This window comes from Mus caroli, unplaced genomic scaffold (genome assembly GCF_978045245.1).
Source record: "Mus caroli unplaced genomic scaffold, Mus_caroli_1 scaffold_2, whole genome shotgun sequence".
NCBI lineage: Eukaryota > Metazoa > Chordata > Mammalia > Rodentia > Muridae > Mus > Mus caroli.
This window is the reverse complement of record NW_028227257.1, coordinates 61,701,406-61,728,702: the sequence shown is the minus strand read 5'-3', so window position 1 is coordinate 61,728,702 and position 27,297 is coordinate 61,701,406. Positions and strand designations below refer to the sequence as shown.

General features: G+C 43.9%; 1 protein-coding gene across 2 annotated transcripts in view; it reads left to right on the top strand.

Moving 5' to 3' along the window:
- Bub1b (BUB1 mitotic checkpoint serine/threonine kinase B) overlaps positions 1-25,720 on the top strand; it is a 49,986-nt gene extending 24,266 nt beyond the window's left edge. The window contains exons 11-23 of one of the 2 annotated variants that reach the window (XM_021149632.2): positions 467-582; positions 1,686-1,735; positions 3,397-3,454; positions 4,226-4,334; positions 8,595-8,857; positions 11,544-11,677; positions 12,307-12,447; positions 12,951-13,051; positions 19,299-19,448; positions 20,868-21,010; positions 22,596-22,770; positions 23,830-23,936; positions 25,280-25,720. In XM_021149632.2, the coding sequence (XP_021005291.1) occupies positions 467-582; positions 1,686-1,735; positions 3,397-3,454; positions 4,226-4,334; positions 8,595-8,857; positions 11,544-11,677; positions 12,307-12,447; positions 12,951-13,051; positions 19,299-19,448; positions 20,868-21,010; positions 22,596-22,770; positions 23,830-23,936; positions 25,280-25,511 (1,779 nt within the window). In that variant the 3' untranslated portion in view covers positions 25,512-25,720. Of the gene's footprint in view, positions 1-463; positions 583-1,685; positions 1,736-3,396; positions 3,455-4,225; positions 4,335-8,594; positions 8,858-11,543; positions 11,678-12,306; positions 12,448-12,950; positions 13,052-19,298; positions 19,449-20,867; positions 21,011-22,595; positions 22,771-23,829; positions 23,937-25,279 lie in introns of both variants that reach the window. The other variant, XM_021149623.1, reaches the window with a different exon arrangement.
- Positions 25,721-27,297: the final 1,577 nt, after the last annotated feature.

The window sequence follows — 27,297 nt, the reverse complement described above, 5'->3', positions numbered from 1 at the left end:
CTGTAACCACAGGCTTTTCTACCCATGTCCAAGTTCCCAAAATAATGACTCTGAGACTGAATTATTTATGAATGAATGCCTAGGCCATAAGCTTTGGCTCATTCCTACTAGCTTATAACCCAGTTATCCAGTTTAAACTAGTCTAAGTCCTGCCATGTGGTTACTTAGCTCTCCTTGAGTTCATGTGTTTGTCTCCTCAAGAGTTTGGGGCAAATCTCTTCTTGTGCCTGACTATTCCAGAACTCCCACCTTCTATTTCCTGCCTCAGCTCATTGGCCAATCAGCTTTTTATTGATAGGTGATGCTTCTGTACTCTACACAAGAGATTCTCTCTATAAGAGACCTTTTTGTCTGATGTGGTTGGCAGATGTCTAGAAAGTGGTAAAGTAAAGTTTAGCACTGTAACTTAAAAATAGCATTTTCTGTATGGGAGGAACATTTGTCTTATTTATGTTAATATAAGCAGCAAGAAGAGAAGATGCCTACAGAGGACCCAGCCAGATTGCAGATTGCTTCAGAGCCTCAGGAAATGTCAGGAGTTCCTCTGTCCTGTTCCGTCTGTCCACTAAGCTCGAATCCTAGGTAAGACCATTGTGATGGAAGGCATGATGCTCACAGATCATAGAACAAACTTTTGATTCTGTCCACTTGCCATCTCCTTAACCTTTCACAGTCCTGAGTGATGAGTTGTACAAACGCTAACATGAGGCTCCGTGCTAAGAGGGAGTGTATGCTGCTGCCTTTTCCTTGGTGAAAATAAAAATAAATGTTTGTTGAGCCAACAGTGGTACATGCCTGTAACCCTAGCACTTGCGGGTGGAGGCAGGAGGATCAAGAATTCAAGGCTGGAAGCCCAGCCTGGGGTACATCCCTGTCCCCACCCTCACTCAAAAGTAGACCAGTGGTGGTGCATGTCCCCTAACTGACTCTAGTACTCAGGTGGCCAAGGCAGAGTGATCGGTCAGTCTAATGGTTACAGTCTGGTAAGAGTGTCTCAGAAAAGCACACTGGGAGTGAGGACACACACATAAGCGCATCACACACTTATATGAATTGTCCTTACCAGCCCCAGTCCAACACTGTGCACACTGGATATATACTAATAAAATAAAAAACTCAAAAGTCGGGCATGGTGTGACACATACCTTTAATCCCAGCACTCAGGAGGCAGAAGCAGGCAGATCTCTGAGTTTGATGCCAGCCTGGTCTACAGAGTGAGTTCCAGGACAGCCAGGAATACATAGAGAAATGCTGTCTTAAAAAAACAAAAATCAAAGCTCAAATAATTACCACACAAAATATCTCCTGTTCACACTGATATGTGCCTTCTGTGATGCTGTTATTTTTGTTTTGTAAAGTTGGTGGCTTAACTTACTGTAATCTGCTTTAACTGTTCTTGTGTTATCACATATATTCATAGCATTTTCAGTGTGTAGTGGTTTTCTCTTCAATTGAATGAACAAGATTGTGTTTAATAGGAAGTCCTCAGACTTTAAAAGCAGTATGGCTGATTGTGAGGCAGCTGCTTGTTGTCTCGGCTTTGGGGAGGTAGCAGTTCCAGACCCCTGTCCACCATGTTAGTTGGAGCCTGCCCCGGACAATGTGAACTTCTCTCTAAAACAGAAGGCTCTTCTTGTGGGTATTGAACACATTGTTTTTTTTCTTTTTAACAAATTTCTTCACAGGGAAATTTCACCTGCTGAGAACATTTTGCAAGAACAGCCTGATTCTAAAGGTAAGCTGTATTTGACAGCATTTTGAGAAATACAACAAATACATTACATAGTGACAGGAAAGGCTTTTCTTAACTATAGTAAAGTAATTATAAAAAGAGCGGACACATACTATTTATTACATGTGATTTGAAAGAATATTTTCATAAGATTTTTCTCTTCTTTGAAATACTTAGTTTAGGGCCAGCAGAGTATCCTGACAGGTTAAGGCATTTGTAGAGCCCAAATCACCTGTTTTTTTTATCCCCAGAACCCACTGACCTCACACAGTCACTGTGACTACACAAATATGCTGATACATATGGAAAATAAGCAGTTATTTTACTCTGCACTTAGATGAACATAACAGGAGTGCTCAGCAGTCAGCTCTGTAAGGAAAGCAGCTCTTGGAGAGGGAATGTCGCAAACTAGTTTATATTCAGGGTGGTTTTCTTTTCTGCTAACAATGTTAAAAGTATTAGGCTTCCCATCTGTTAATCTCAGTTGAAAAAGACTCCACATTTTCCTCTCAGTTTTTTTTTTTTTTTTGCATCAGTGATTATTGTTGTCTACAAGTTACTAAAAAAACTCTAAGCTATGAAAAATATAAGCAAAAGGAGACCTAAGGGTGGTAAGACGGCTCAGCAGTGATATTAAACAGAAAGATTTGATGTGCACTAAGATGTTTTAAGTGGTAAAAACATGAATAGCCACTTAAAAGTAGTTTTTGTAAAACATCAATCTAGTGTCCTCTAATTCTAGCCTATAATATCAGGGGGCACAAGCAGGGAGATGCGTGTTCAACAACAGAGGGAAGATGGTGGCAAGACCCAGCCTGAAGAGATCAAAAATAAATATAACAATAGAAGATTTATTCTCATATTTATCTATATATTTATTTATCTGTGTATGTGTGCACTTGCATAGCATGCCACACGTGGCGCTCAGGACAACTTTCGGGAGTCGGTTCCAGGATCAAGCTCAGTTGTCAGGTTTAGTGACAAAAGCCTTTCATCCACTGAGCATCATCAGCCTCAGAAGGCATTTGACTCACCGACAGTATACAAATCAAATTATGCACTTCCAGTTCAGACACATTTTAAAACAACATTGGCAATGGTTTCTAAAATGTACAACTGGCAGCTATTCAGAGATTGTTAGTTATGTAGATATTATGTCTTAAATAATAAAAAGAGCCTTTAAAAAAGCTTAGAAAACATACTGAAACATTTGCAGATAAAATGAAGTGTTCTGGATCAGTGTTGGGTTGGATTTGGGGGTTGGTAGCAAGGCTGGGGACATAGAAGAATTAAGATCATGCATGGTTAGATAATGATTATGAAATGATCTTTACATTTATATGCCTTTTTTTCTTATAAGAACAAATCTAGGGCTGGAGAGATGGCCTAGTGGTTAGGAGTAGATGCTGCTCTAGAGGACCCATGTCTGGTTCCCAGTCATACATTGTGTGCCTTCAGGGGGTCTGGGCTTTTTCTGGCCTTCAAACATCTGAACTCAGTGATCTGTATATAATATACCCATACACAAGACACATGCATACATATATAATTAAAAATAGAATCATTTTTCAATTGTGGCTTTTCTTTCAAACAACAATATTAATTGCTTTCTCTAGTTTTCTTGAAGAATTAAATCCCTCTAAAACTTTTTTCTCTTTCTGTAGGTTCCAGTATGCCTTTCTCCATTTTTGATGAGTCTCTTTCAGACAAAAAGGACAAAAGGTTTGGTTTTATTGTTTTTGTTGGATTGTTTGTTATAAAGAAATATATCTTTCTATATACATACACTTTTTATCTTAAAATTTTAGATTTAAAAAAATTTTTAATTAAAAAAAAAGTAATGTATATGGGTACTTTGCTTGTGTGTATAGCTGTACACAATTTGTGTGACCAAGGTGGCCAGAAACGGGTGTTGGATCCCCTGGAACTGGAGTCACCAAGCAGCTGTGAGCCTCCGTGTGGGTGTTGGCAGTCGAACTTAGGCCCTCTGTAAGAGCAACCAGTACTTAACATTAAGCCATCTCTCCAGCCCCTTATCCTAAATCCTTTAAAAGTTTTATTACACATTTTGCATATATATTTATAGTATATATGTATTACATACATATGTGCAAAAAGTATACAGTACATGCCAGTCTGTACATATGGAAACCAGATGACAACTTTGTGAATTACATATCTCTTTCTACCATTGGGTCTCTCAGATACAACTCAAGTTTAGCAGGCTTCTACTACAAAGCATTCTTACCCACTGAACCGTGTTGTTCCCCAGTATCTTAGACTTGTGAGTGAGGGTAGCTAGGTGCTTTGGTGTACACATTCAGAGCTGGGAAGAAGGAATTGAGATAGAAGGATCATGAGTTCAAGGCTGACCTGGGATACATAATACAATTTTATCTCAACAAACAACCAAAAAGAAGCATAAATCAGAAGTTACCGTTATTTCTGTATGCAATAACAGGGAGTGCTAACTGGAATATGTCTTTTTCGCAGTCCTGCTACAGGTGGTCCACAGGTTCTCAATGCCCAGAGAAGACCCCTTTCAGTTCTCAAAACTACAGAAGTGGGCACCACAAATGAAGATGTGTCTCCTGATATTTGTGTAAGTTAGCATAAATGGACTTAGTGGATTATCTCACTCAAATATCTTAGTAGTTTAGCATTTGGCTGGTTAGATGGCTCAGCAGGTAAAAGTACTGCCTGCCACACCTGATGGCCTGAGATTGGTCCCTGGGCCCCACATGGTGAAATGAGAAAACTGACTGCCACAAATTGTCCTCTGACCATTGCATGACTTTCCCTGACACAGACGGACAAATAAGTGTAATAAAATTAAAACAAACATTAAACGTTCAATAAATGTTGAAATTTGCTTGTTGTAATCTCAATGGACAGTGGAATTGAGGAGAATTTCAGATTTAAAGTCAGCCTAGGCTGTGCAGTAAGTTTTAGGCTACCTTGAATACATAGCTAGATCTTGTTCAAAAGATTTTGATAAACATTAAAATCACTAATGTGAACTAGGCACATAAAAAGATATTCATAATTATATCACCAGGAAAATGCAAATTAGAGCCACAGTGAGATACTACAGGGTACCCGCTGTAAGGCCTGTAATCAGACAGATAATAACAAATGTTTGCAGGCAAAGGTTATCGAAAAATTAGAACCTTCATACATTGCACAAACAGACCTTCTGTAAAACACACTGGTCATTCTTTAAAATGTTAAAGCCAGGGGCCCTTAAGAGCACTTGCTCTCCCAGAGGACCAACCTGGGTTTGATTCCCAGCCCTAGTTGGCAGCCTACAAACCGTCCACAGCCCTCTTGTGGCTCTCATGGGTACTGCACTCACATGCTAACATACATGTAGGCGAAACATCCATGCACAGAAAATAAAAGCATAAAATAATTACTAGACAGGTGGTGGTGGTGCACACCTTTAATCCCAGTGCTGAGGCAGAAGCAGGTGGATCTCTGAGTTCAAGGCCAGTCTGGCCTACAAAGCAAGTTCCTGGACAGCTAGAGCAATGCAGAGAATCCCTGTCTTGGAAAAAAAATTTTACTAGTTAAATGTAGTTACTAAAAGCCACAGCATATCTCATCCATGACATTACCCATGGTAACTAAACTAATATACAGTTAGTATGGAAATATTACTCATGGTAGAGAGAGCAACCTAGATGTGATCAACTAACGAGTAAATCAAATACGAATCAGCACAGTGGCATATCCAAGGAAGGAAGGCTAGACTGACAGGCATTACAGCATGGCTGACCCTCACGGTCAGTCAGTGAAGTCATGTGTCTGGAGAGTACTGCTTTGGAGTGACTCCCATGCTCTCCTTGCCTGCTACAGGTAATACCATTTTCTCCTCTCAGAAAGATAAAATGAAATGTGTGGGTCTGGTGCGATAGAAAGAAACTTACAGGAAATATTTTTCCGTGTGCACGAAGTGTCCATAATAAAGCAGTGCAGTTGGGAATTATGGAGAGGGCAACCGCAAGGCGCTGGAGTGCAGTGTGCTTGCTTGCTTTCTACCAAAAGAGCACCCTGGTGTGAACACACTAGAACCCTGAGGCGCACACCACACTGTGAAGTGATGGATTATATCTCAGTCTTTTTTTTTTCAAGAATTGTTTATTTATTTTATGCATATGAGTACACTGTAGCTGTCCTCAGACACACCAGAAGAGGGCATCTGATCCCATTCCAGATGGTTGTGAGCCACCATGTGGTTGCTGGGAATTGAACTCAGGACCTCTAGAAGAGCAACCAGTATTCTTAACCACTGAGCCATCTCTCCAGCCTCCCATATCTAAAAGTCTTAAAGGGCGGGGAGGGGGGTTCACTAATTTGACAGTCTTTTCACACTTGCAATTATTTTTTTTCCCGACATACATGTAAAATGCCTGTGTAGCAATGGAAATAGACCAACCATTTTTTCTTTCTGTTCTTTTTTTTTTTTTTTAATTTCCATTTAATTGTTTTGTGTTTATGTGTGGGGTGTGCTTGTGTGTGTATGAGGGCAGAAGTTTTCTCTATACCATGTGAGTCTCAGGATTGAACTGGAGTCACCAGGCCTGGCTGTGGGTGGCTTTACTCACTGAGCTGGCTCACGCCCCTCATGTTCTTTACCATTAGAGACTTAGTAACACCCAGGGTAGAAAGACAGGATATAGGCATTCAAATCCAGTAAAAAGACCCAAGGCACTGGTGTGGCATGGCGGTGCTTTACTGAAACTTTGGGAAGGAAAAGTCTGTGCAGACGAGCCCCAGGCATTGCTGGAGGGTGAAGGGGGGTGGGGGGGTGGGTAGTTGGAGAGGGGTATGAGAAGCTACAATGACTGCATTTCCTCTTCCACAACCAAGGAAAAGAGCTAAGTCACTGAAGACAGTGACTTGTTAATAGAGTTCTCTTTTTATTTACCTTCTTGATAAATATTTTCTATCTGGTAAAGTACATAGGATTTTATAGCTAGACAGATATGAATGGCAATGCTATTTTATATCCAAAATGTAGAATTTCTAATGACTCAGAAGAGCCTAGGAAACTTTTATGACTGAAGGAAGACATGCAGGCTCTACTCCAGTTTTATGAGATTTGAATTTCCAGAGAAGGAATGCACACATTATGTTCCCCTTTGTTTTAAATAATTTGGGAAAGTTATTCTGATTCCGCCAGCCAGTTCCCCGGTTGCTATGGAAAGCACAGTAATTGAAGAGAGCAAGCAGTACATGTTGTGTTCTGGAGAATACCGCCCAGTGTGCGGTGGACGGCCTAGCCAGGGAGGATGGGGCTTCAGGGAGGTTCTGGGTTCAGCTCCTCAGTGAAGGCTTGGGCTATTAACGTGGTTCTCCTCGTTTACTCTCTCTGCCTCCCTCTGCTGCCTCCCTCTCCTTCCTCTCCCTTTTCCTTTCCTTTTGCTCCCTTTCCCTCTCTTTCTCCCTCTTCTTTCCTAAACCTTTGCAATGTCTTCCTTGGAATTTTTTTTTAAAGAAGTATTTACCTGAATATTTTAGCCATCTCCTTCCACCCCGAGTTATTTATTTATTTTGCGCGCGCGCGCGCGCGCGCGCGCGCGCGCGCGCGTGTGTGTGTGTGTGTGTGTGTGTGTGTGTGTGTGTGTGTGTTTGTTTGTTTTGGTGTTTGAGGCAGGCCTGGAGCTCTCTCTTTGAACTGAGCTATTTTAAATCTATATTCACTATCTCTTTGAGATATACCCTACTGCTGCTTCCTTAATTTTGAGTCAGAAATTGTGTCAAAAATGTCAAATTGGGGCTAGTGAGATGGCTCAGCGGGTTGACTCAGCAGGTAAGAGCACTGACTGTTCTTCGGAAGGTCCTGAGTTCAAATCCCAGCAACCACATGGTGGCTCACAACCACCCATAATGAGATCTAACACCCTCTTCTGGTGTGTCTGAAGTCAGTCAGTTACAGTGTACTTATGTATAATAATAAATAAATCTTTTTTTAAAAATAGCAAATTGTAGCTAATGTAGGAAATGAATACCTAGTATCTACAGGGTTGAATGAGTGGACATTTCTTATATTGTAGGTAAGTATATAAAGTGGTTTAATCTCTCAGGGCAGCTAAGAATGCATGTAAAAAAAAAAATACACAGAAAACCCCTTAGTGTTTTTAACCTTTCAACTAGATTAGAAATACTTATCCTAGGAACACTTAAATGATCATAAAAATTATGTATATTTTAACATAGTTTTCAAGTGGTGGGAAATAGGGAATAACCTGAATTCTATCCCCAGGACCTGCATGGCGGAAAGAAGAAAATGACCCCCACACACTGTCTCTGAACTCCATACATACCATGGCGTACATGCATGTACATTGTGACCACCCTGGTGTTGTGTGTGTGTGTGTGTGTTGGGCTATCACTGGAAATCAGAAGGGGATACCAACCCCCTTAAGCTAAGCCATCCCAGCATGGGTGCTAGGAACTGAACCTGGGTCCTCTGGAGAGGCGTCACATCCTCTTTGAGCCATCTCTCCAGTCCCTGGAATACTTTTTAAGTGAGAACAGTAGTGTCAGTTTTCAGCTCTCAGGTAAAATTGTTTGGGAGAGGACAATAAGCTGTCTTTCTATGTGTTGAGCCACACACCCCCTCCGGTATATTTTTTGATGAAGTATAGTTTTCTTTGTTAACAAAATCGTTTTCCTCAATTCTGTCCTGTGCTTTTTAAATTGTCTTCAACTTGAGGTCCTGGTTTGTTATTTCTAAATCTCATGTCAATGATCTGATGTCTCAGTTTTAAAAAAAAAAAAAATGTGTGTGCGTGCAGATGTGTGTGGTACCAAGTTTGTTGAAGTGTTTTAGCTAAAGCGTGTTTGGTTACTTTAGGATGAACTTACAGAAATTGAGCCTCTGAGTGAAGACGCCATCATCACTGGTTTCAGGAACGTGACGCTTTGTCCCAACCCTGAGGACACTTGTGACTTTGCTAGAGCAGCTCGGTTGGCATCTACTCCCTTCCATGAGATACTGTCCTCGAAGGGCATCGCTGCTGATCCCGAGGGACTGTTGCCCGAAGAGGATCTGGATGGGAAGGCCACTGAGGGTCATCACACTGTTCATCACCAGGCCCTCATCATAAAGAAACTGAGGTGATGGGAGTGTTTCTCTCTTGGTCCGTGTGCTTGTCAATTACAGTGGCCAGGTATGGGCTCTTACTGCCCACCAAATGCTCAGTCAGGGAGTAAGTCTGACCCAGGGACTTACCGTGTTGGTGAAGGTTTCTGATTGGTTTGCATTTGAGGATTAGAAGAAGTAAATTGTGCTGGTTAGGAGACGCGGGTAACGAAGGAGATGGCTCAGCAGGTAAGGGCACTTTCTTGTAGAGGACCTGGGTTTGATTTCCAACACCCACGTGATAACTCTCCACTCTGTAACCCCAGATCTAGGGTATCCATTGCCCTTTCTGACCTCCACATGTACAGACACATGCATGGTGCACACAGTCGTGAGCAGAATGCTTACATACATAGAGTAACTAAATCTAAAGCAGGTTTAATCTATTTCTTATTTGGGAAAAATGATGTGCTTTAAAAATGAGACCAATAAAAATAAATTCTAATTCTAAGAAGGGGCACAGTGTCCACACTTTGGTCTCCGTTCTTCTTGTGTTTCATGCGTTTAGCAAATTGTATCTTATATCTTGGGTATCCTAAGTTTTGGGCTAGTATCCACTTATCAGTGAGTACATATTGTGTGAGTTCCTTTGTGATTGGGTTACCTCACTCAGCATGATGCCCTCCAGGTCCATCCATTTGCCTAGGAATTTCATAAATTCATTCTTTTTAATAGCTGAGTAGTACTCCATTGTGTAAATGTACCATTTTTTATATCCATTCCTCTGTTGAGGGGCATCTGGGTTCTTTCCAGCTTCTGGCTATTATAAATAAGGCTGCTATGAACATAGTGGAGCATGTGTCCTTCTTACCGGTTGGGACATCTTCTGGATATATGCCCAGGAGAGGTATTGCTGGATCCTCCGGTAGTACTATGTCCAATTTTCTGAGGAACCACCAGACTGATTTCCAGAGTGGTTGTACAAGCTTGCAATTCCATGAACAATGGAGGAGTGTTCCTCTTTCTCCACATCCTTGCCAGCATCTGCTGTCACCTGAATTTTTGATCTTAGCCATTCTGGCTGGTGTGAGGTGGAATCTCAAGGTTGTTTTGATTTGCATTTCCCTGATGATTAAGAATGCTGAACATTTTTTCAGGTGCTTCTCAGCTATTCGGTATTCCTCAGGTGAGAATTCTTTGTTTAGCTCTGAGCCCCATTTTTTAATGGGGTTATTTGATTTTCTGAAGTCCACCTTCTTTTTTTTTTTTTGGGTTTTTTTTGGTTTTTCGAGGCAGGGTTTCTCTGTGTAGCCTTGGCTGTCCTGGAACTCACTCTGTAGACCAGGCTGGCCTCGAACTCAGAAATCCGCCTGCCTCTGCCTCCCGAGTGCTGGGATTAAAGGCGTGCGCCACCACGCCCGGCAAGAAGTCCACCTTCTTGAGTTCTTTATATATACTGGATATTAGTCCCCTATATGATTTAGGATAGGTAAATATCCTTTCCCAATCTGTTGGTGGTCTTTTTGTCTTATTGACGGTGTCTTTTGCCTTGCTTTGCAACTTTATGAGGTCCCATTTGTTGATTCTCAATCTTATAGCACAAGCCATTGCTGTTCTATTCAGGAATTTTCTCCTTGTACCCATATCTTCGAGGCTTTTCCCTACTTTCTCCTCTATAAGTTTCAGTGTCTCTGGTTTTATGTGGAGTTCCTTAATCCACTTAGATTTGACCTTAGTATAAGGAGATAGGAATGGATCAATTTGAATTCTTCAGACCAAAGTGTGGACACTTTGCCCCTTCTTAGAATTGGGAACACCCATGGAAGGAGTTACAGAGACAAAGTTTGGAGCTGTGATGAAAGGATGGACCATCTAGAGACTGCCATATCCTGGGATCCATCCCATAATCAGCCCCCAAATGCTGATACCATTGCACACACTAACAAGATTTTGCTGAAAGGACCCTGATATAGCTGTCTCTTGTGAGACTATGCCAGGGCCTAGCAAACACAGAAGTGGATGATCACAGTCAGCTATTGGATGGATCACAGGGCCCCCAATGGAGGAGCTAGAGAAAGTACCCAAGGAGCTAAAGGGATCTGCAACCCTATAGGTGGAACAACATTATGAACTAACCAGTACCCCAGAGCTCTTGACTCTACCTGCATATGTATCAAAAGATGGCCTAGTCGGCCATCACTGGAAAGAGAGGCCCATTGGACTTGCAAACTTTATATGCCCCAGTACAGGGGAACGCCATGGCCAAAAAGGGGGAGTGGGTGGGTAGGGGAGTGGGGGGAGGGTATGGGGGTACTTTTGGGATAGCATTGGAAATGTAAATGAGGAAAATACCTAATAAAAATATTAATAAATAAATAAATTCTATTACAAGATGAGTTCAGTATAAAATTTATAATTTAAAAATGTATAAAGTTGGACTCTAAACAGATAGCTAGTGGCTAAAAGCATTGGCTGCTCTGGTGGAGGTCCCAGGCTCAGTTCTTAGCACCTACAGCAGTATCTCCCAACCCTCTGAACTCTATTTCCAGGGATTTGACATCATCTTCAGGCTCTGGGTGCTATCCCTACACTGGTGTACTGACATGCATGCAGGCAAAACACATGTAAAAGCAAATAGATCTTTATTAAGAGAATATATAAAGTTCTGACAGAAGTTGGAGTATACTGTCCTGAGGATGGCTTCACTCTTGTTTCTTGCAGCCCAATTATTGAAGACAGCCGTGAGGCCACCCACTCATCCGGCTTCTCCAGGTCTTCGTCCTCAGCTCCCAGTACATCCTCCATCAAAGGCTTTCCGCTTCTGGAAAAGCTGGAGCTGACTAATGACGGGGCAGGTAGAGTGTTCCAGCCAACAGCAAGCTTCCGAGTCTGCTCAGTGGCCGTTTAATCCCTCCGCAGGCTGACCCTGCCCCAGGTGTACTATTTCCCAAATAAACCAGCACTAATTCAACGTATTTCATATGCCCAAAGCAAATGAATGTGGTCAGGTTAGCAGTGTTGATTTTGTAATGTTGGAGTTCCCTCCCCCGTCACCTGTTTTTTTTGTTCTGTTTTGTATTTTTTTCAGAGACAGGGTTTCTCTATGTAGCCCTGGCTGTCCTGGAACTCACTTTGTAGACCAGGTTGGCCTCGAACTCAGAAATCCGCCTGCCTCTGCCTCCCAAGTGCTGGGGTTAAAGATATGTGCCACTATTGCCTGGCCCCCACCCCCTTTCTGTGTGTGTGTGTTTTGAGAGAGGCAGAGACAGACAGACAGACAGACAGATCATACAAAGGCTATAAAGGGCATCAGGTCTCCTAGAGCTGGGGTTATAGGCAGTTGTGAGCTCTGAGACATAAGCCAAACTCAGCTCCTCTGGAAGATGAAGAAGTGCTCTTAACTACCAACCCATCTGTCCAGCCCTTTACTACTGTGTTTTAAACATTAATTTATATATATATTTTCAACTTCTTTTCCCCACAGAAAATGCTATTCAGTCACCCTGGTGTTCACAGTATCGCCTCCAACTGTTGAAATCCCTCCTAGAGTTAAGTGCTTTTGCAGAGTTTTCTGTGGAAGAGCGACCGATGCCTGTGCTGGAGATAGGGAAGGAGATTGAGTTAGGTGAGTAGTGGGAGCCCTTGTCCTTTGCACATACAGATAAGTGATTTGAGTGCCACAGGCCCTTGAACACTAAAGTGTTCCTAGGTTGTAGTAGATAGCATTAGAGAGGTTAACACACTGATAATTCATGCCACAGGAACAATAGTTTTTTTTTTTTTTTTTACCTCTTTTAGTATTTTTCTTAGATTTATGTATTTTACTTAATGTTTTGCCTACATGTATGTAATGCCTGTTGCATCCCTTTACTGCGTTTACAGATGGTTGTGAGGCAGCATGTGGGTGCTGGGAATTAAACCTGAGTCCTCTACAAGAGTGCTAAGTCCTCTTAACTGCCATCTGCCTGGGGCTCCTTTGGATTTTTATATAAATAACTTTGAAAAGTATTTTAGATGCCACTTAATGGCAAAAACACTAGCACCTCTCACACTTAAGCCAGGAGGTAAAGTGTAAGGACCTACGTATATTCACAGTGACTTTAAAAAGGAACCAAACCTTCTCAACAGGTCCTGAGGATTACGTCATCAAGCAAGAGCACCTAACATGTGACGATTACAGGTTATTCTGGGTGGCACCAAGAAGCTCTGCAGAGCTAACCATGATAAAGGTGAGGTGGGCCCTTTGTGATCTCATCACCTTGTAAGTCAGCAAAGAAGATAGTGTGTCCTTGTGGTTCTATAAAACCTGGGACGCCAAAAAGTTGGTCACCGTTCTAGGGCCAGATCAAAGCTAAAAACTGAGGGGTGGCTGTGCACAGGCGCTCTCAGTCTAAGCTTACGAGGTATTCTTTCGGCTTTCTCCTTCTGAGGAAACAGGCCCTGGAGTGTGTGGACTGCTCCGCTCGGGACAGGTTGTATTCTAGTCTTCACACATACACCTTGAAATCTCAGCTCTCCATCACTGTGGGGAAGCCTCCGTTTGTTTTTCTCATCTTGGAACTTAGACACCTTTTTCCCTCCCGTTTCCTCCTTGGTTTAATTCCTCGTATTTTGGAGAAGTACACCCTTTAGTGCCTTTCTGAGGAACTGAAAGCAAAGGTTCTTTAAACCCTCTGGGTCTGAAAATTCCTTATTCTCTGTCTTTTCATTATCGGTAGCATGACTGGATACAGAATTCTTTATTAATTTTTTTCTTTAGAATTCTAAAGCCTTATTTTATAACTGTGCTTGATTTTGTTTGTTTTCTTATTGTTATCTGGTTGACTGGTTTTGGTGTATTTTTCCGCACAGTTTTAGAACCTGTATATAGACATTACTTAGGCAAACGCCACACCGCCAATCCTCAACTCCTCACCTTGCCTTTGAAGTCTTTGCCATCCTGATGTTTGTTTGGTTTTTGTTTTTTGTTTTTTGTTTTTTTTTTTAAGCTCAGCAGAGCAATTTTGTTTGCAAGAGGATGTGCTGCTAGACCCCAAATCACGCACACCTCATCACAGATGCTCACTGGGCTTTAGTGGTGATGTGGTGACTGTGTCTGTCCTCGGTTGGTTGGGGTCCAGCCTCATAGTCCTTAGCTTTTGGCTAGTACTAAAAAATCCAGTACGAAGGGACGAAGGAAAGGGGATCAGGAGTCAGCCACTCTGCCATCAGGTTCTACACGCGCAGTGGGGCTTTTGTGCGAACAGAAGTTTACTCTGGTGAGAGTCCGTCATCTTGGTGTTGTAAGATAAAGGTCATTATGTAGGCCTGGTTGGCTTCAAACCAGTAATCCTCCTGTCTCTGCCTCCTGCGTAATTGGATTACAGGCATGTGTCACCATGACCAGCTGTCATTATAATTCTAGTGTCTTTGTGTGAAATTTCCCCTTATCTTTAGATCCTGGAAGTCTTGTTGTGGCCGGAGTGTAACAGTCCCACACTGTGATGTAAGTCTATTATCATCCAAGTGCTAGGCAGACGTCGGTACACATCTCAGTCTGGGGTTCTTTCAGGCGTGACATTTTCTATGAGGAAAAGATGATGTTTCTTTCAATTTTATGCTTTCTCAATTTGTAATTTCTCATATTAGGGCAATTATTTCTTTGTTTAGGATTTGTTTGTGTTTGTGTGTATAGATCAGAGGACAGTTTGTGGTCCTTAGTTCTCTCCCATCAAATGGGTTGGTGAAAAACACCTTTGCCCACTGAGTCATCACACCAATAGTGGGCGGCTCACAACCACCTGTGACTGCAGCTCCCGGGATCTGAGGCCTGAATTCTGAGGGAGCCTGAATTGGATGTCCTTACCCACCCACAGACAAGCAAAAGTAAACGTAAAATCTTTTTATTCCTCCTCCGGCCGCCGCCACCGCCACCGCCGCCACCGCCACCGCTGCTGCCCTTTTCTTTTAGTGCGGTTGTCTCTTGGTAGCTGCGGGTGACTGCACCTGAAGCCCCCCTCCCTGTGCAGGACACCCCCACCGAGGGTCCTCAAGTCTTTTCTGTAACTGACAAGAGTCATTGCAGATGACACACAGACCGTTCCCATGCTTTAAATCACTGTTATGTTACTTACAACACTGACATAATGTACGTGCTGTATGACTTACCGGATGTTGCCCTGCACCCTGCCTCAGTTATGCCCATTGGCCAAGTCCTGCACTGTACAACCTGCAGGCTCACACTCACACCACAGCCTATCCTTCGAAGAGGAAATATTTTTTATTTTGCTGAGATATTAATGAAGTTTTAAATTGTTTTCTTGGGTTAGCAACAGGTTACCAACCTGTCAGCCTGAGTTCAGTCCCGGAAACTGGCAGGGAAAAACATTGCCAATTCCCACAAGTTGTCACCTTCATACCCTCCCGTGCCACGACACATGCATGGGCACACACACACAAAGTAAATGTCTTTATTTTTCCTTTCTTTGTTTTTTTCTTCCTTTTTAAAGATGTATTTATTTCATAAATAGGAGTGTTCTGTCTTCATGCACATCACACCATGATGTAAAGGAAATCAAATCCCATTACAGATGGTTGTGAGCACCAACACCAGACAGTGCAGTGCCCTTAAGCTCTTAACTGCTGAGCCATCTCCCCCCGCACCCCCCCCCTCATTTTTTTGGTTTTTCTGAGACAGGGTGTCTTAGAAAAACCAAAAACTCTGCTGGCTGTCCTGGAATTCACTCTGTAGACCAAGCTGACCTGGAATTCAAGATCTGCCTGCTCCTGCCTCTGAGTGTGGGATTAAAGGTGTGTGCTGTCCCCACTGCCACCTAGCACAGATATTCTTCTGAAAGAGGAAGGAGAAAACAGCCTGTGCCCCATCCCATCTATTTCCTTTTTGTCTGTTTAAAATTCTGACTTTTCATGTTAGCAACTTTGTTTTGAGTGTTTGGCTCTCTTCAGAGTTAGGTGTTAACACTAAAAGCCAATTGAAAGCTGTGTGTATATAGAAAGACCTTGACAGCCACAGGCTTCACTGTAGTTTGGCATTTGATTGGCAAGCCCACCAACTGTTAAGTCTTTTCTCTTGAGTGAGCTGGGTCTCATTTCCTGCCCAGAGAATATGCCTGCCTGACTGCTGGCATGAGAAGAAGGTAGTGTAGGAAAGAAGCAACATGGAAGGTCCCACATGTGACGGAAGAGCTCCTTCCTAGCCCCACCCACCCCCCACTCCGGCACCTGGCGTCTCCTAGCCTAGGCCTGTTGCTCTACACCTGGAAATGGCCTCCTGCTTTCCAGAGGAGGAGCAGTGGTCGAGCTGGGCTACAGGAACAGGAAGGAGAATCTGGAGACTGAGTGGCCTAAAGTGGGGCTCAGGTACTCCTGCAGCCACAGCACCTTACTCACCTAGCTGCTGCTGCTGCCGCCTTTCCGGGGTAGCGCCTGTGTTCCATGGCTGCTTGGTGGTCCCCTCCGCTGCTAGGACAAGGTTTCTTGGTCTTCTAAGTGCATTAAGTCTTCCCAGCTTGCAGAGCTGAATTGCTCCTCCGTCCTTTCTTACAGGTCATGCTTTGGTGTTTGTTGGTTGTGGTTTGGTTTGGCATTTTAGACAAGGTGTTACTATGTAGCCCTGGCTGGCCTGGAACTCACAGTGCAGAGTGCCAGGATTAAAGATGCACCACTTTGCCTGGCCAGATTATGCTTTTAAATTACTTTCTACTTTACATTTGCTGGAGTGTCGGAGGGCTGTGTGGTGGTTTCAGTAAGGATGGCTCATGGGTTTATGTAACCCTTTGATAAGATTAGATTAGGTGTGGCCTTTGGAAGGGTGTCACTTGGAGTGGGCTTTCCCAGAGTCTCTCTCTGCCCAAGCATCAGGATGTAAGTCTCGCCTGGTTCTCCAGCGATACCACGTCAGTCCGCCTGCTGCCAAAATGATAATGGACTATAACTATAAGCACACCTCGAATTAATGCTTTCTGTTGTAAGAGTTGCACTGGTCATGGTGTCTCTTCACAGCAATGAAGAAACGTGGAGGGTTTTGTCGTCTTGCTTGTTTTAGACAGGGTCTCACTCTGAAGTCCTGGCTAGTCTGAAACTGAATATATAAACCAGGCTAGCCGAAACTTGTGTTGTTCTTCCTACCTCTGCCTCCTAAGTTCTACACTTTTTGTATTTCTTTTTTCTTTTCGGTTGGTTAGTTGGTTTTAGTTAGCATATAAAATTGTTGCAGAAAATATTAAATAAATAATCCACGCTACTCTAGCAGACCGGCCGGCCTGTTCTCATCTTGTGGAGGCTGACTCAGAACTCTGAAACCTCTCCACCCAGCTCGCTCAGCACCCACTGGTGGGTCACTACCACACCAGCTCCATGCTGCAAAATCTCCACGGCCTTTGTGTGGGGTGCACTTTTTCAAACCCACGCTTTGCCACCATACCATTCTCTCTGGAACCCAGTTGAGTGTCCGTCCCCTCCCCCTTGTGAAGGAAAACACCACACCAACTTAGTTCAGAATCAAGGGTAACTCAGTCACTGGGCACAACAACTAAAACCCTAATCTTGTAAGCCTTATTAAATCTAAATCGTCCGGTGGCGAATCCTGGTAGATTCACTATCTAAACTGGGTATAACTAGTAGCTACATCTTATCTCCCGCTGTCCCCATCCAAAGGCCTTTAATTTTCTCCTGCCTCTTCCCTTCCTCTCTTCAACCCAGAAGTCCCACCTACTCACCCAATCACCCAGTGATTGGTTTCTTTATTCATTAGCGACTCATTCCTCCGTCCAAACAGCCCCTCCTGGGAAAGTGGAATCAACATCAGGATACAAATAACACCAGGGACATCCACAACACAACACCAGGGACATCCACAACACAACACCAGGGACATCCACCACACAACACCAGGGACATCCACCACACAACACCAGGGACATCCACCACACAACACCAGGGACATCCACCACACAACACCAGGGGCATCCACCACACAACACCAGGGACATCCACAACACAACACCAGGGACATCCACAACACAACACCAGGGACATCCACAACACTAGGGACATCCACAACACAACACCAGGGACATCCACCACACAACACCAGGGATATCCACAACACAAAAGAATGGGGTTTATTATAACACATACAGGAGTGTGTGTGTGTGTGTGTGTGTGTGTGTGTGTGTCCTCTGTCACCCTCCCTGGCCTCCCCATTGCTGCCCTTCTCAGTATATGGTTAAGTTGAGATTCTGTGTGTATCATAGCAGTCAGTGTGTGTTTGTGTGTCTGGCTCATTTTACCTAACAGAATCTCCATTTCTATCCACTTTCTTACAAACAATAGGATTTTGTTCTTTATGACTAAGACATGTTTTCCATTTGGCCATGGTAGTACATGCTCTTATCCTAGGAGGCAGAGGCCAGTGGATCCCTGTAAGGTCAAGGCTAATTTGTACTATGTTGCATGTAGGGTTTTTTTTTGTTGTTGTTTTGTTTTTTTTAATTTTTTTAAATTTTATTTTATGTATGTGAGTACACCATTGCTCTCTTCAGACACACCAGAAGAGGGCATCAGATCACATTGCAGATGGTTGTGAGCCACCATGTGATTGCTGGGAATTGAATTCAAGACCGCTGGAAGAGAAGTCGGTGCTCTTAACCACTGAGCCATCTCTCCAGCCCTGCGTGTAGTTTTAGAAGCACGTTACTGCCTAAGCCCGGGAGCTGCGACTGTGCTACCATCCAGCTTAGCTCTAGGATGATCACAACCATCCCCCAACCCAGCTTCCTTTTCTAACCACCTTTGCTCCTGCTTGGCTCTGGCTTGGCTCTAGGATAGGCGACCATCAGCCCCAACCCGGCTTCTTTCTCTACCCACTTTTGCTCCGGGAGGGGCTGCATTACCGGCTCACTCCCGGTACCCTAGAATCCACGGATAAAGGACACACAGACAGCTTTATTATTGTAGAACTTGCTGGTACAATTGCTGGGCGCAGATAACTCCTATCTGGAAAGGCGTGCCCTCTTCAATTATTATCTCCATTTCTCCTCTTGCCTTAAACTTAGTGGCTTGTGTCAGCTAGCCTCTGCCAGCCTCCTTGGCCATCCACCCTTAGTGGAGGCTACAGGCCCTAGCTGCTCCAAGATCTTGATGTCTGCATGATTGCTGTGTGCTTCTCGTTCCAAAGCATGGCAGAAAAGCCCCTCTCTTTTCTTGTGTCTGCCTTTTCCTCCTGGGACCCAGAAGTCTCACCTGTACCACCCACCCAGCAACAATTGGCTCCCAGCCTTCTTTACTGACAAATCAAGAACCAATTAGAGAACTAGACCATAGTATCATCACCTCCCCTTACAGTACTGTAGAGAGAGTTCTAGGCCATCCAGGGCTACATTGTGAGATCTTGTCTCCAACAGTGCTTTCAATCTGCCAGCCTAATCAATCAGCATGTTCTAATTGCCCTTCCATTTTAAATATTCTGTTTTACAGGCATCGTCTCAGCCTATCCCGTGGGATTTTTATATCAACCTCAAGTTGAAGGAGCGTCTGAATGAGGACTACGACCAGCTTTGCAGCTGCTGTCAGTACCAAGATGGCCATGTTGTTTGGTACCAGTATATAAACTGCTCCACCCTTCAGGTTTGTGATACTACTGCACACACTACATCTATGCTAGGCATTTCATCCAGCGCTGCAGAGATGGCTTGGCACTGGCTGCCAGGTCTAATGGCCTGAGTGGGACCCCCAGAACCCCAATTGGAATATTGTGACGAGAATTAAATCTGATAAATTGTTTTCTTCTTTCCACTCCCACATCATGGCATGTACACACACATACACACACAGATAAATAAATGTAATTAAAATTTTAAGATACTTAATACAAAATTCCTTTCAAGCATCTAGAAATAGACCAGCCAGGTGGTGGTGGCCCACACCTTTAATGCCAACACTGGGGAGGCAGAGGCAGGAGGATCTCTTGAGTTCAAAGCCAGTCTCCAGAGCAAGTTCCAGGACAGTCAGAGCTACACAAAGAGAAACCTTGTCTCAGAAAAAAAAAAAGTAGTCTAGTTTTAATTTTTATTTATTTAACACTTTGTGTGTGTGTGTGCGCGCGCACGCGCGTGTGCGTGTGGCATGCATGTGAAGATCTGAGGGTAAAGTCAGTCCTTCTGATGCATAGGTTCTAGGGATCCGACTATAGGCTTGGTAGTAAGTGCATTGACTTACTATGTAAGCTGGCTTTGACTTTATGGAAGTTTTTCTACCTCAGGCTTCAGAGTGCTGGGATTACAGGTGTACCTCAACATACCATCTGTAGAGAAAGACAAATTCAGTAAAAATGTAAAAGCATTGATGACTCTTTCCTTAGGTAATGGTTGGTTGCTTGGTTGCTTGGTTTTTAGTGTTGAGAACTGACAAGAGCCCAGTACAGTCTAGGCAGCCATGAGCTGTATCCCTTCTTACACAAGTGGCTTTGATCAGGTACCTATTTGATATATTTTAGCATTTTATCTTTAGAGATGGGGAGGAGGGGGCAGGGAAGAGAAATGAATGGATCTCCTAACTAGACTAATTATCAATTCATTTAAAGCAAAAGAAAATCTTGTCTTTCCTGTACTGCATCCCTTAAAACCTTTAAAAATATAGACACAATATATCATTTTATTCTTTGCTGTGTTCTTCAAGTTTTGCTACCAACATAATTTTTAATGTTCTACTTTATGTATGTGTGTGTACGTGTGTGTGTGTGTGCACATGTAGGTGAACATGCACGTGGCTATTAGAGCAGCTTGCAGGAGTCCTTTCTCTCTGTCCACCATACAAATGTCATGGATCAGAGGATTTCCAGCTTGGCAGCAAGCATCTTTGCCTTTCCTTCATGCTCTTCCTCCAGTCTCATAAGTCCTTGTAGCCTTCAGGAGACCTCGGTGTTCAGCTGGGGCGGGGGGCCAGCTGCATTCCAGCGGGAAACAAAAGGAATGCATACAGCAGCGCCACCAGGCACGCACTGTGGATGTGACAGCTGGGTGAATAGTTTTCTCTTTCTGTTTCCAGAATCTTCTCCAACACAGCAAATTTGTTACTCATGAAATAATAGTGTTGATTATTTACAACCTCTTGACAATCGTGGAGAAGCTGCACAGAGCTGAAATAGTGCACGGAGACTTGAGTCCACGGACTCTGATCCTGAGAAACAGGTTGGCTGGTCCTTTTTAATTCCTTCATTGTTCATTGGCTGGCTGCCGAATAATTCTCGTATTTATGCCTTAAAAAGAAAGCATAAGAGAGTGTTTTCTCTGCTTGTATGTCTCTGCACCATGTGCATGCCCAGTACCCACCAAGGACAGAACGAGTCGGCACCTCTGGAACTGGAATGACAGATGGTCGTGAAGCTGCCATGTGCTATAGATGCTGGGAACATATAGGTGCTATGTGTGTGAACATATAGGTGAAGGGGGCTTGCCTTGCATGTGTAAAGCCCTGGGCTCCAATTGAACACCAGAAAAAATGTAAAAGGACATTATCTTTTATTTAACAAAATTGGCAGGAAATAGTATATAGAGTTATAAGTACTAAATTCCAGAGAGCCTTTTACTTTTAATTATTTATATATATTTATTATGTGTTTGTCTGCATGTATGTATGTGCACCACATGCACGTTTGATGCCGTTAGAGGTTAGGAGAAGGCATGGAATGCCCTGGACCTGGAGTTGAGATGGCTGTAAACCACCATGTGGATTATAGAAGTTGAACTCAGGTCCTCTGCAGGAACAGTGAGAGCTCGTAGCCACTGGGCCATCTCCAGCCCCCAGGAAAGCGGCCTTTGAAGCCAGTTAGTTTATTGTGTACATAACTTGTGAGGAAAATGAGATTGTGAGGTAAGAACACTGCTCAGTGGGAAAGTGATTGCTAGCCTGGGCTTGATCCTCAGAGAGGGAGAGGAGCTAGCCTGGGCTTGATCCCCAGAGAGGGAAAGGAGGAGGAGAGGTGTTGCCCATGGCAACACTAGCAGCTAAGCTGAGAGCTAGGGAAGGCCATGCTTCTTTATTAACTTGTGAAACACTCTCAAGCTTAAAAAAATGTTTTAAGTGATCATAGTTTATAAAAGCAAAATTAGGTTGAATCTATGCAAAGGAAAAATGGGAGTGTCTGTAAATTGTATAAAATCCTTGTGCTAAAGTCGTTTGTGACAGGAAGAGTGTTTCCCCCTAAGGCACATTGTTTCTAGAGATTCATGCAAATAACTAATGTATGAAATACACTTACTTGATAGTAAGCTTGTGTTTTGAAGTATTTTATGAAGTGAAAGGTAAGGTTACAAAAAGGTAAGGTAAAATTATGGTGTTGGCTGAGCTGAAGCAGGACATGTGATAGCGGTTCCCTGGAAATAGCAGAGCTTCTAGCTTGTTGCCTGCACTGCAGAGGTAGGCAGGTCCTTTGCTCCTTGGAAAGCCCACCTGTTACAGTAAACAAGAAGGACAGTGGCACCTGAGTGGGGAGAACTCACTTGTAATGCCCGTCCTTACTGCACAGTATAAAAGCTTCAGAGTGTTCTGAGGTGGCCACGCACTGTGGCTTAGGTTAGATAGAGTTTATTCCCTGTGACCAAAGAAATCGTAACCATTGCCATTTCTCTCTGTGTGCACTTTCATAGCTCACCACTGGAGGGCACTGTTGGCAAGGCTAAGATACACCTGCAGCCCTTTCAAAAAGGAAAAAAAAGCTGGGCTCTGCTGCTGCTCTCACAGCCTGTCTCTGTTATCTCTCTTGAATCTCCTCAGAATCCACGACCCCTATGACTATGTAAATAAGGACGACCATGCTGTGAGGATCATGGACTTCTCCTACAGTGTTGACCTGAGGGTGCAGCTGGATGCCTTTGCCTATAGCGGCTTTCGGACTGCCCAGATCCTGGAAGGACAAAAGATCCTGGCTAACTGTTCTTCTCCCTACCAGGTAAGTGGAAGACAAGCCTGGGCAAATACGGAGAGCGTTCTTTTTTTCTTTTTTGGTCTTTCCAGACAGGGTTTCTCTGTGTAGCCCTAGCTGTCCTGGAACTCACTCTGTAGATCAGGCTGGCCTCGAACTCAGAAATCTGCCTGCCTCTGCCTCCCAAGTGCTGGGATTAAAGGCATGCGCCACAACGCCCGGCTCATGGAAAGCATTCTTAACCTCTTGCTTGTCTAGATAAGTCGTGAGAGCTGGTATTTACTGCCACCCGCTCACCCAGATGACCCTGCTGTCAAATACTGTATCACCATGTGACTTACAGTTAACCGTCTTTCCTGTCACAGTGCCCAGGGATATAAATATAGACATGTAAATACATAACTGAGTGGCTTTAGTGCTCCAGCCATTTCTGTACCCCGCCATCCGTGTCACCCGTCAGTCATTCTCTTTGCCCCTCACTGTACAGTAAGGACAGCAGCCTGTGTTCCTTGGACATGAGACTTGGGGATTAAAGGCTGAGCTGTCTGTGAGGACACCTGGATGGGTGTGCAGTGTCTCACATGACTGTGTCGTGTGCAAACATCTGCTGACTGGATACATGGTGTATACCTGAAGTGGTCATGTGGGCCACAGTAGATCACAGCTGGAGTCTATGCAAATGCACTAGGTGTCCTGATGCCATTTGGTAATCCTGGTATCCACAAAGACAATCTGTTGTCATTGGCTCTTAAAAATAACCCATTAAATTGGACAGTGGTGTCGCACACCTTTAATCCCAGCACTCGGGAGGCAGAGGCAGGTGGATTTCTGAGTTTGAGGCCAGCCTGGTCTACAGAGTGAGTTCCAAGACAGCCAGGGCTATACAGAGAAATCTTGTCTCAAAAAGGCCAAGTCATAATAATAATCCTTAAATGATCTCTGGTCATTTCTTCTCCCTGTCCTGTACAGATAAGGACATCTACTAAGGTCTACAAGCTGTCAGTGCTTTCAGCTCTGTGTAAATCAGTTGATAATGGAAGCAGAGGCCACTTTACACTTTAGCTCATGATCGTTTTGTGATTTCAGGTAGATCTGTTGGGTATAGCAGACCTAGCACACTTACTCCTGTTCAAGGAACACCTGCATGTCTTCTGGGATGGGCTCCTCTGGAAACTTAGCCAGAGCACCTCTGAGTGAGTACTGGGTCCTCCAGGGTTCCTCCACATCCCTCTCTCTTCAGTGGACTCTGCTGTGGTAGGCAACCTACCTGAGTTTTTTAAACCAAGTGCTGTCTCTGCGTTCACTTTAGTGGCTGCAGAGCACCTAGGACAGGGAAAGGAATGGCCAGCTGAAAATAAGACATAGACCTGCTCAGACTTTAGGGCATTTCTTAGCTTAGAAATAGAAACATTTTAGAGGAATAAGTTTTCTAACCAATTGGTGTTAGTCTTTTTAACAGCTGTGTTTATCAAAAGTCAGTTGTCTTTTGAAGAGTTAAGTTTCCACATCGTATACTGAGTCTAGATTATTATCTATTAAATGATAATGTAGAACCAAACCACCGAGCAATCTCCTCCTGGTGCAGAAATAAGTGATCTTTCAGGCCTGCTTGAGAACTTGTCAGATACCTTACGTAGCGCCAATGGCTTCCCAGCATAGGCTCACCAAGTAGTGACGCACTGCCTGCCCATTCTCAAGTTAGTTTTCATTTTAGATCAGTGTTGAAGACTGAATGTCCCTTCCCTGCTTTCCTCTCCAGAACACTGAGTTGTATTTTCCTCCTTTGATTCGGAAACTTGTCTCCTGCATGTATTTTTAAGATAGGCTTGATCCTGACTTGCCAGCTCAGGCCTTTAACCCCAGCCCATGGAAGGCAGAGGCTCGAGGCCAGCCAGAGCTACACAGTGAGACATTGTCTCAGACAGCAACAGAAATAGATACGTTAATGAGATTGCTGAAGGGTACTTTGAGATGTGCAGGGCTAAGAGGCATCTTGGTCTAGCTGTGGACCTGCTGGTGTGGTTAATGGACACAAGCAGAAATAGATGGGTGGGCCCACCTTTGTCAGCCCCCTGCTCTACAGCAGTGCGAGTTTTCAGATAAGAGAAGGAGAGTAAGAACAAGTCACCTTAACCAAGGTTGGGCGTCAGAGAACTGAGGATAGCGGAGCCTGAGGTGGAGGTGATGTCGTCATGGCCTGCAGTGAGAAAGCTGGCAGGGAACGAAGTGTCTTTTTCTTTGACCGTGTGTGGATAAGTGCTAGTGGGTGTCACTGCACCGGAGTGGCCAGGATCCATGGGCTCAGACGAGAGTGGATTTCCTCCTTCCATGCATGTTCAGGGCCACCACAGCAGACTGATTTTTGTAGTTCTTCCCTGCACCTTCAAGAGTGTTTGAATGATCTCCAATCTTAGAGTTCTTGGTATTACCATATATCACTTTGGCACGTTAGTGCCCTGCTGAGTTAAACCCAGAAAGAATTCTAATTTTCACGTGCCCAATCTTGATAGAAATGATTTTTTTTTTATTTTCTTAGGCTAAAAGACAGTGAATTGTGGAATAAATTCTTTGTGCGGATTCTGAATGCCAGTGACAAGCCCACGGTGTCTGTTCTGGGGGAGCTGGCAGCAGAAATGGGTGGGGCTTTTGATGCAACATTCCATAGCCACCTGAACAAAGCCCTTTGGAAGCTGGGGAAGATAATCAGCCCGGAAGCTTTGCTCACGCAGCAAGACAAGCAGTCAAGTGGCTCACAGAACCCTGCCTAAACCATGTGTATGGTGAAGAACTGGTCTGGGGCTGCTGTGATTTGGATTGGAGCACACTTAGACACATCAGCAGTCCTTCACTAGGTCACTCTCAGTAGCACAGCTTTCAGCAGGTGGCTGTGCCCTGGCAGCCTCATCTGGTTTATTCAAAAGGTTTCTGTACAGACAGCTTCTTTTTAACCCTCTGGCTTCTGCCTTTTTTCTTTTGTAATTTTATAACATGTACTCTCCTTTCACTGTATATTTTATAATAAAATAGTTTTTGTTACATTTCTGTTGCTGGCAATTCATCTACAGTTGCAAACTAAGGTGATAAATGGCTTCATTTTGGAGAGGACTTACTCTACGATGGAAACTTATGTACCCCAGACTTAGAGCAGCTGCCTTCGGGTTATAAGAAGGCAGCTGGCCGGCCATTTCTTCCGTCTCTCTCTGTCCTTCTAGAGGGTGTCCAGAAGGAAGCAGGTAAAATGACACACACACACACATACACACACCAGCTTTCCTTAAGTTCAAAGGTACCCACCTTCGGGGACAGAGTACTCAGCAACCTGTCATGCAGGACACAGGGCTGCTGAGGGGACAGAGACCGTTTTACTTAGGTGTCAGGAAAGCAGGGGTCAGAACAGAAAGGACTGAAGTGGGGACTAATTTGGAAAACAGTAAGTCTGATGGAACACTGTGCACCCAAAGGGGCACACTGGCTCTGTGTGTGTGTGTGTGTGTGTGTGTCAGTGTCATTAAGGCTTTTGTTTCTTCAGTAGGATAATAAACATCATTTATTTCACACTAAAATGTCAGTCACCTGATGTCCATTCGTGCTGGTGCCTGAGTCCCCTCTACTTGTCACCATTGTTGCTCTAAGCTTGTTAGAGAGCAGATTCCCTAAATAAATCTCTCAACTGAAACACTTGGGCAAATTCAACAGGGTAAGCCAGAAAAAAATGTATCTGAAAGACAAATATTTTTCTTCAACCAAAATACAGCTCTGCAAACATCAATTTGCTTCTTATACTAAAGATAATAAATGATGAACCTGCCTTTCTGTAATCAAACCCTCCTTAGTCCCCAGTGCCCTGTATTGCCCAGGAAATTGAGAGCCTTTAACTTAAGTAAGCTTCTACCTAGTGAATACTTCAGCAGTCTAGGCAGCCAAGTTGCTGTATGGGCAAATCTTGTTTCTGAAAGTACAAGCAAAAAAAAAGGACAAGCAGGAGTGGGAGGAGCCAGGACACCCTGCAGCTGTGTTCACACCCCACACCTCACCCCATACACCCCCCATTCTCTGACCTCTGCCAACTTCAGCCTTTGAGGACAGGAGAGGATGTCACCGCCAACAGTGCCTGTCATCAACAATGTCTGCCATCGCTTCAGTTTTCTTTACAAAAGCATAAAACCACAAAATAGAGCCCTTTCCGTTTCCCTTTCATTTTTGTTTATTTTTGAGCTAAGATCACTGCATGGCATAGGCTGCCATCAACCCCAGATACTCTCGTCACAGTCCCCAGAGGGCTGGGATTTCAGGGGCCCACCCACCAGACTCCCTCATATTTGATGCCCATTGTCTTGGGAAAAGGAAGCCTTTGTTTTTGTGTAGAGGCTTCAGGTGGCTTTGATCTGGTCTCACGAAAGCAAGAAGAGCAGAATGCTGGGCCTGGGAGAAGGACAGATGCACAACTGGGAAGAACAGGACTTCTCCCAGTTTGAAGGAAGACTGTGGAATAAGCTCTCCCCATTCACAAAGCACTTTGTGCCCTAACTTGCTTGGGGCCCTGTTAGAGGCATC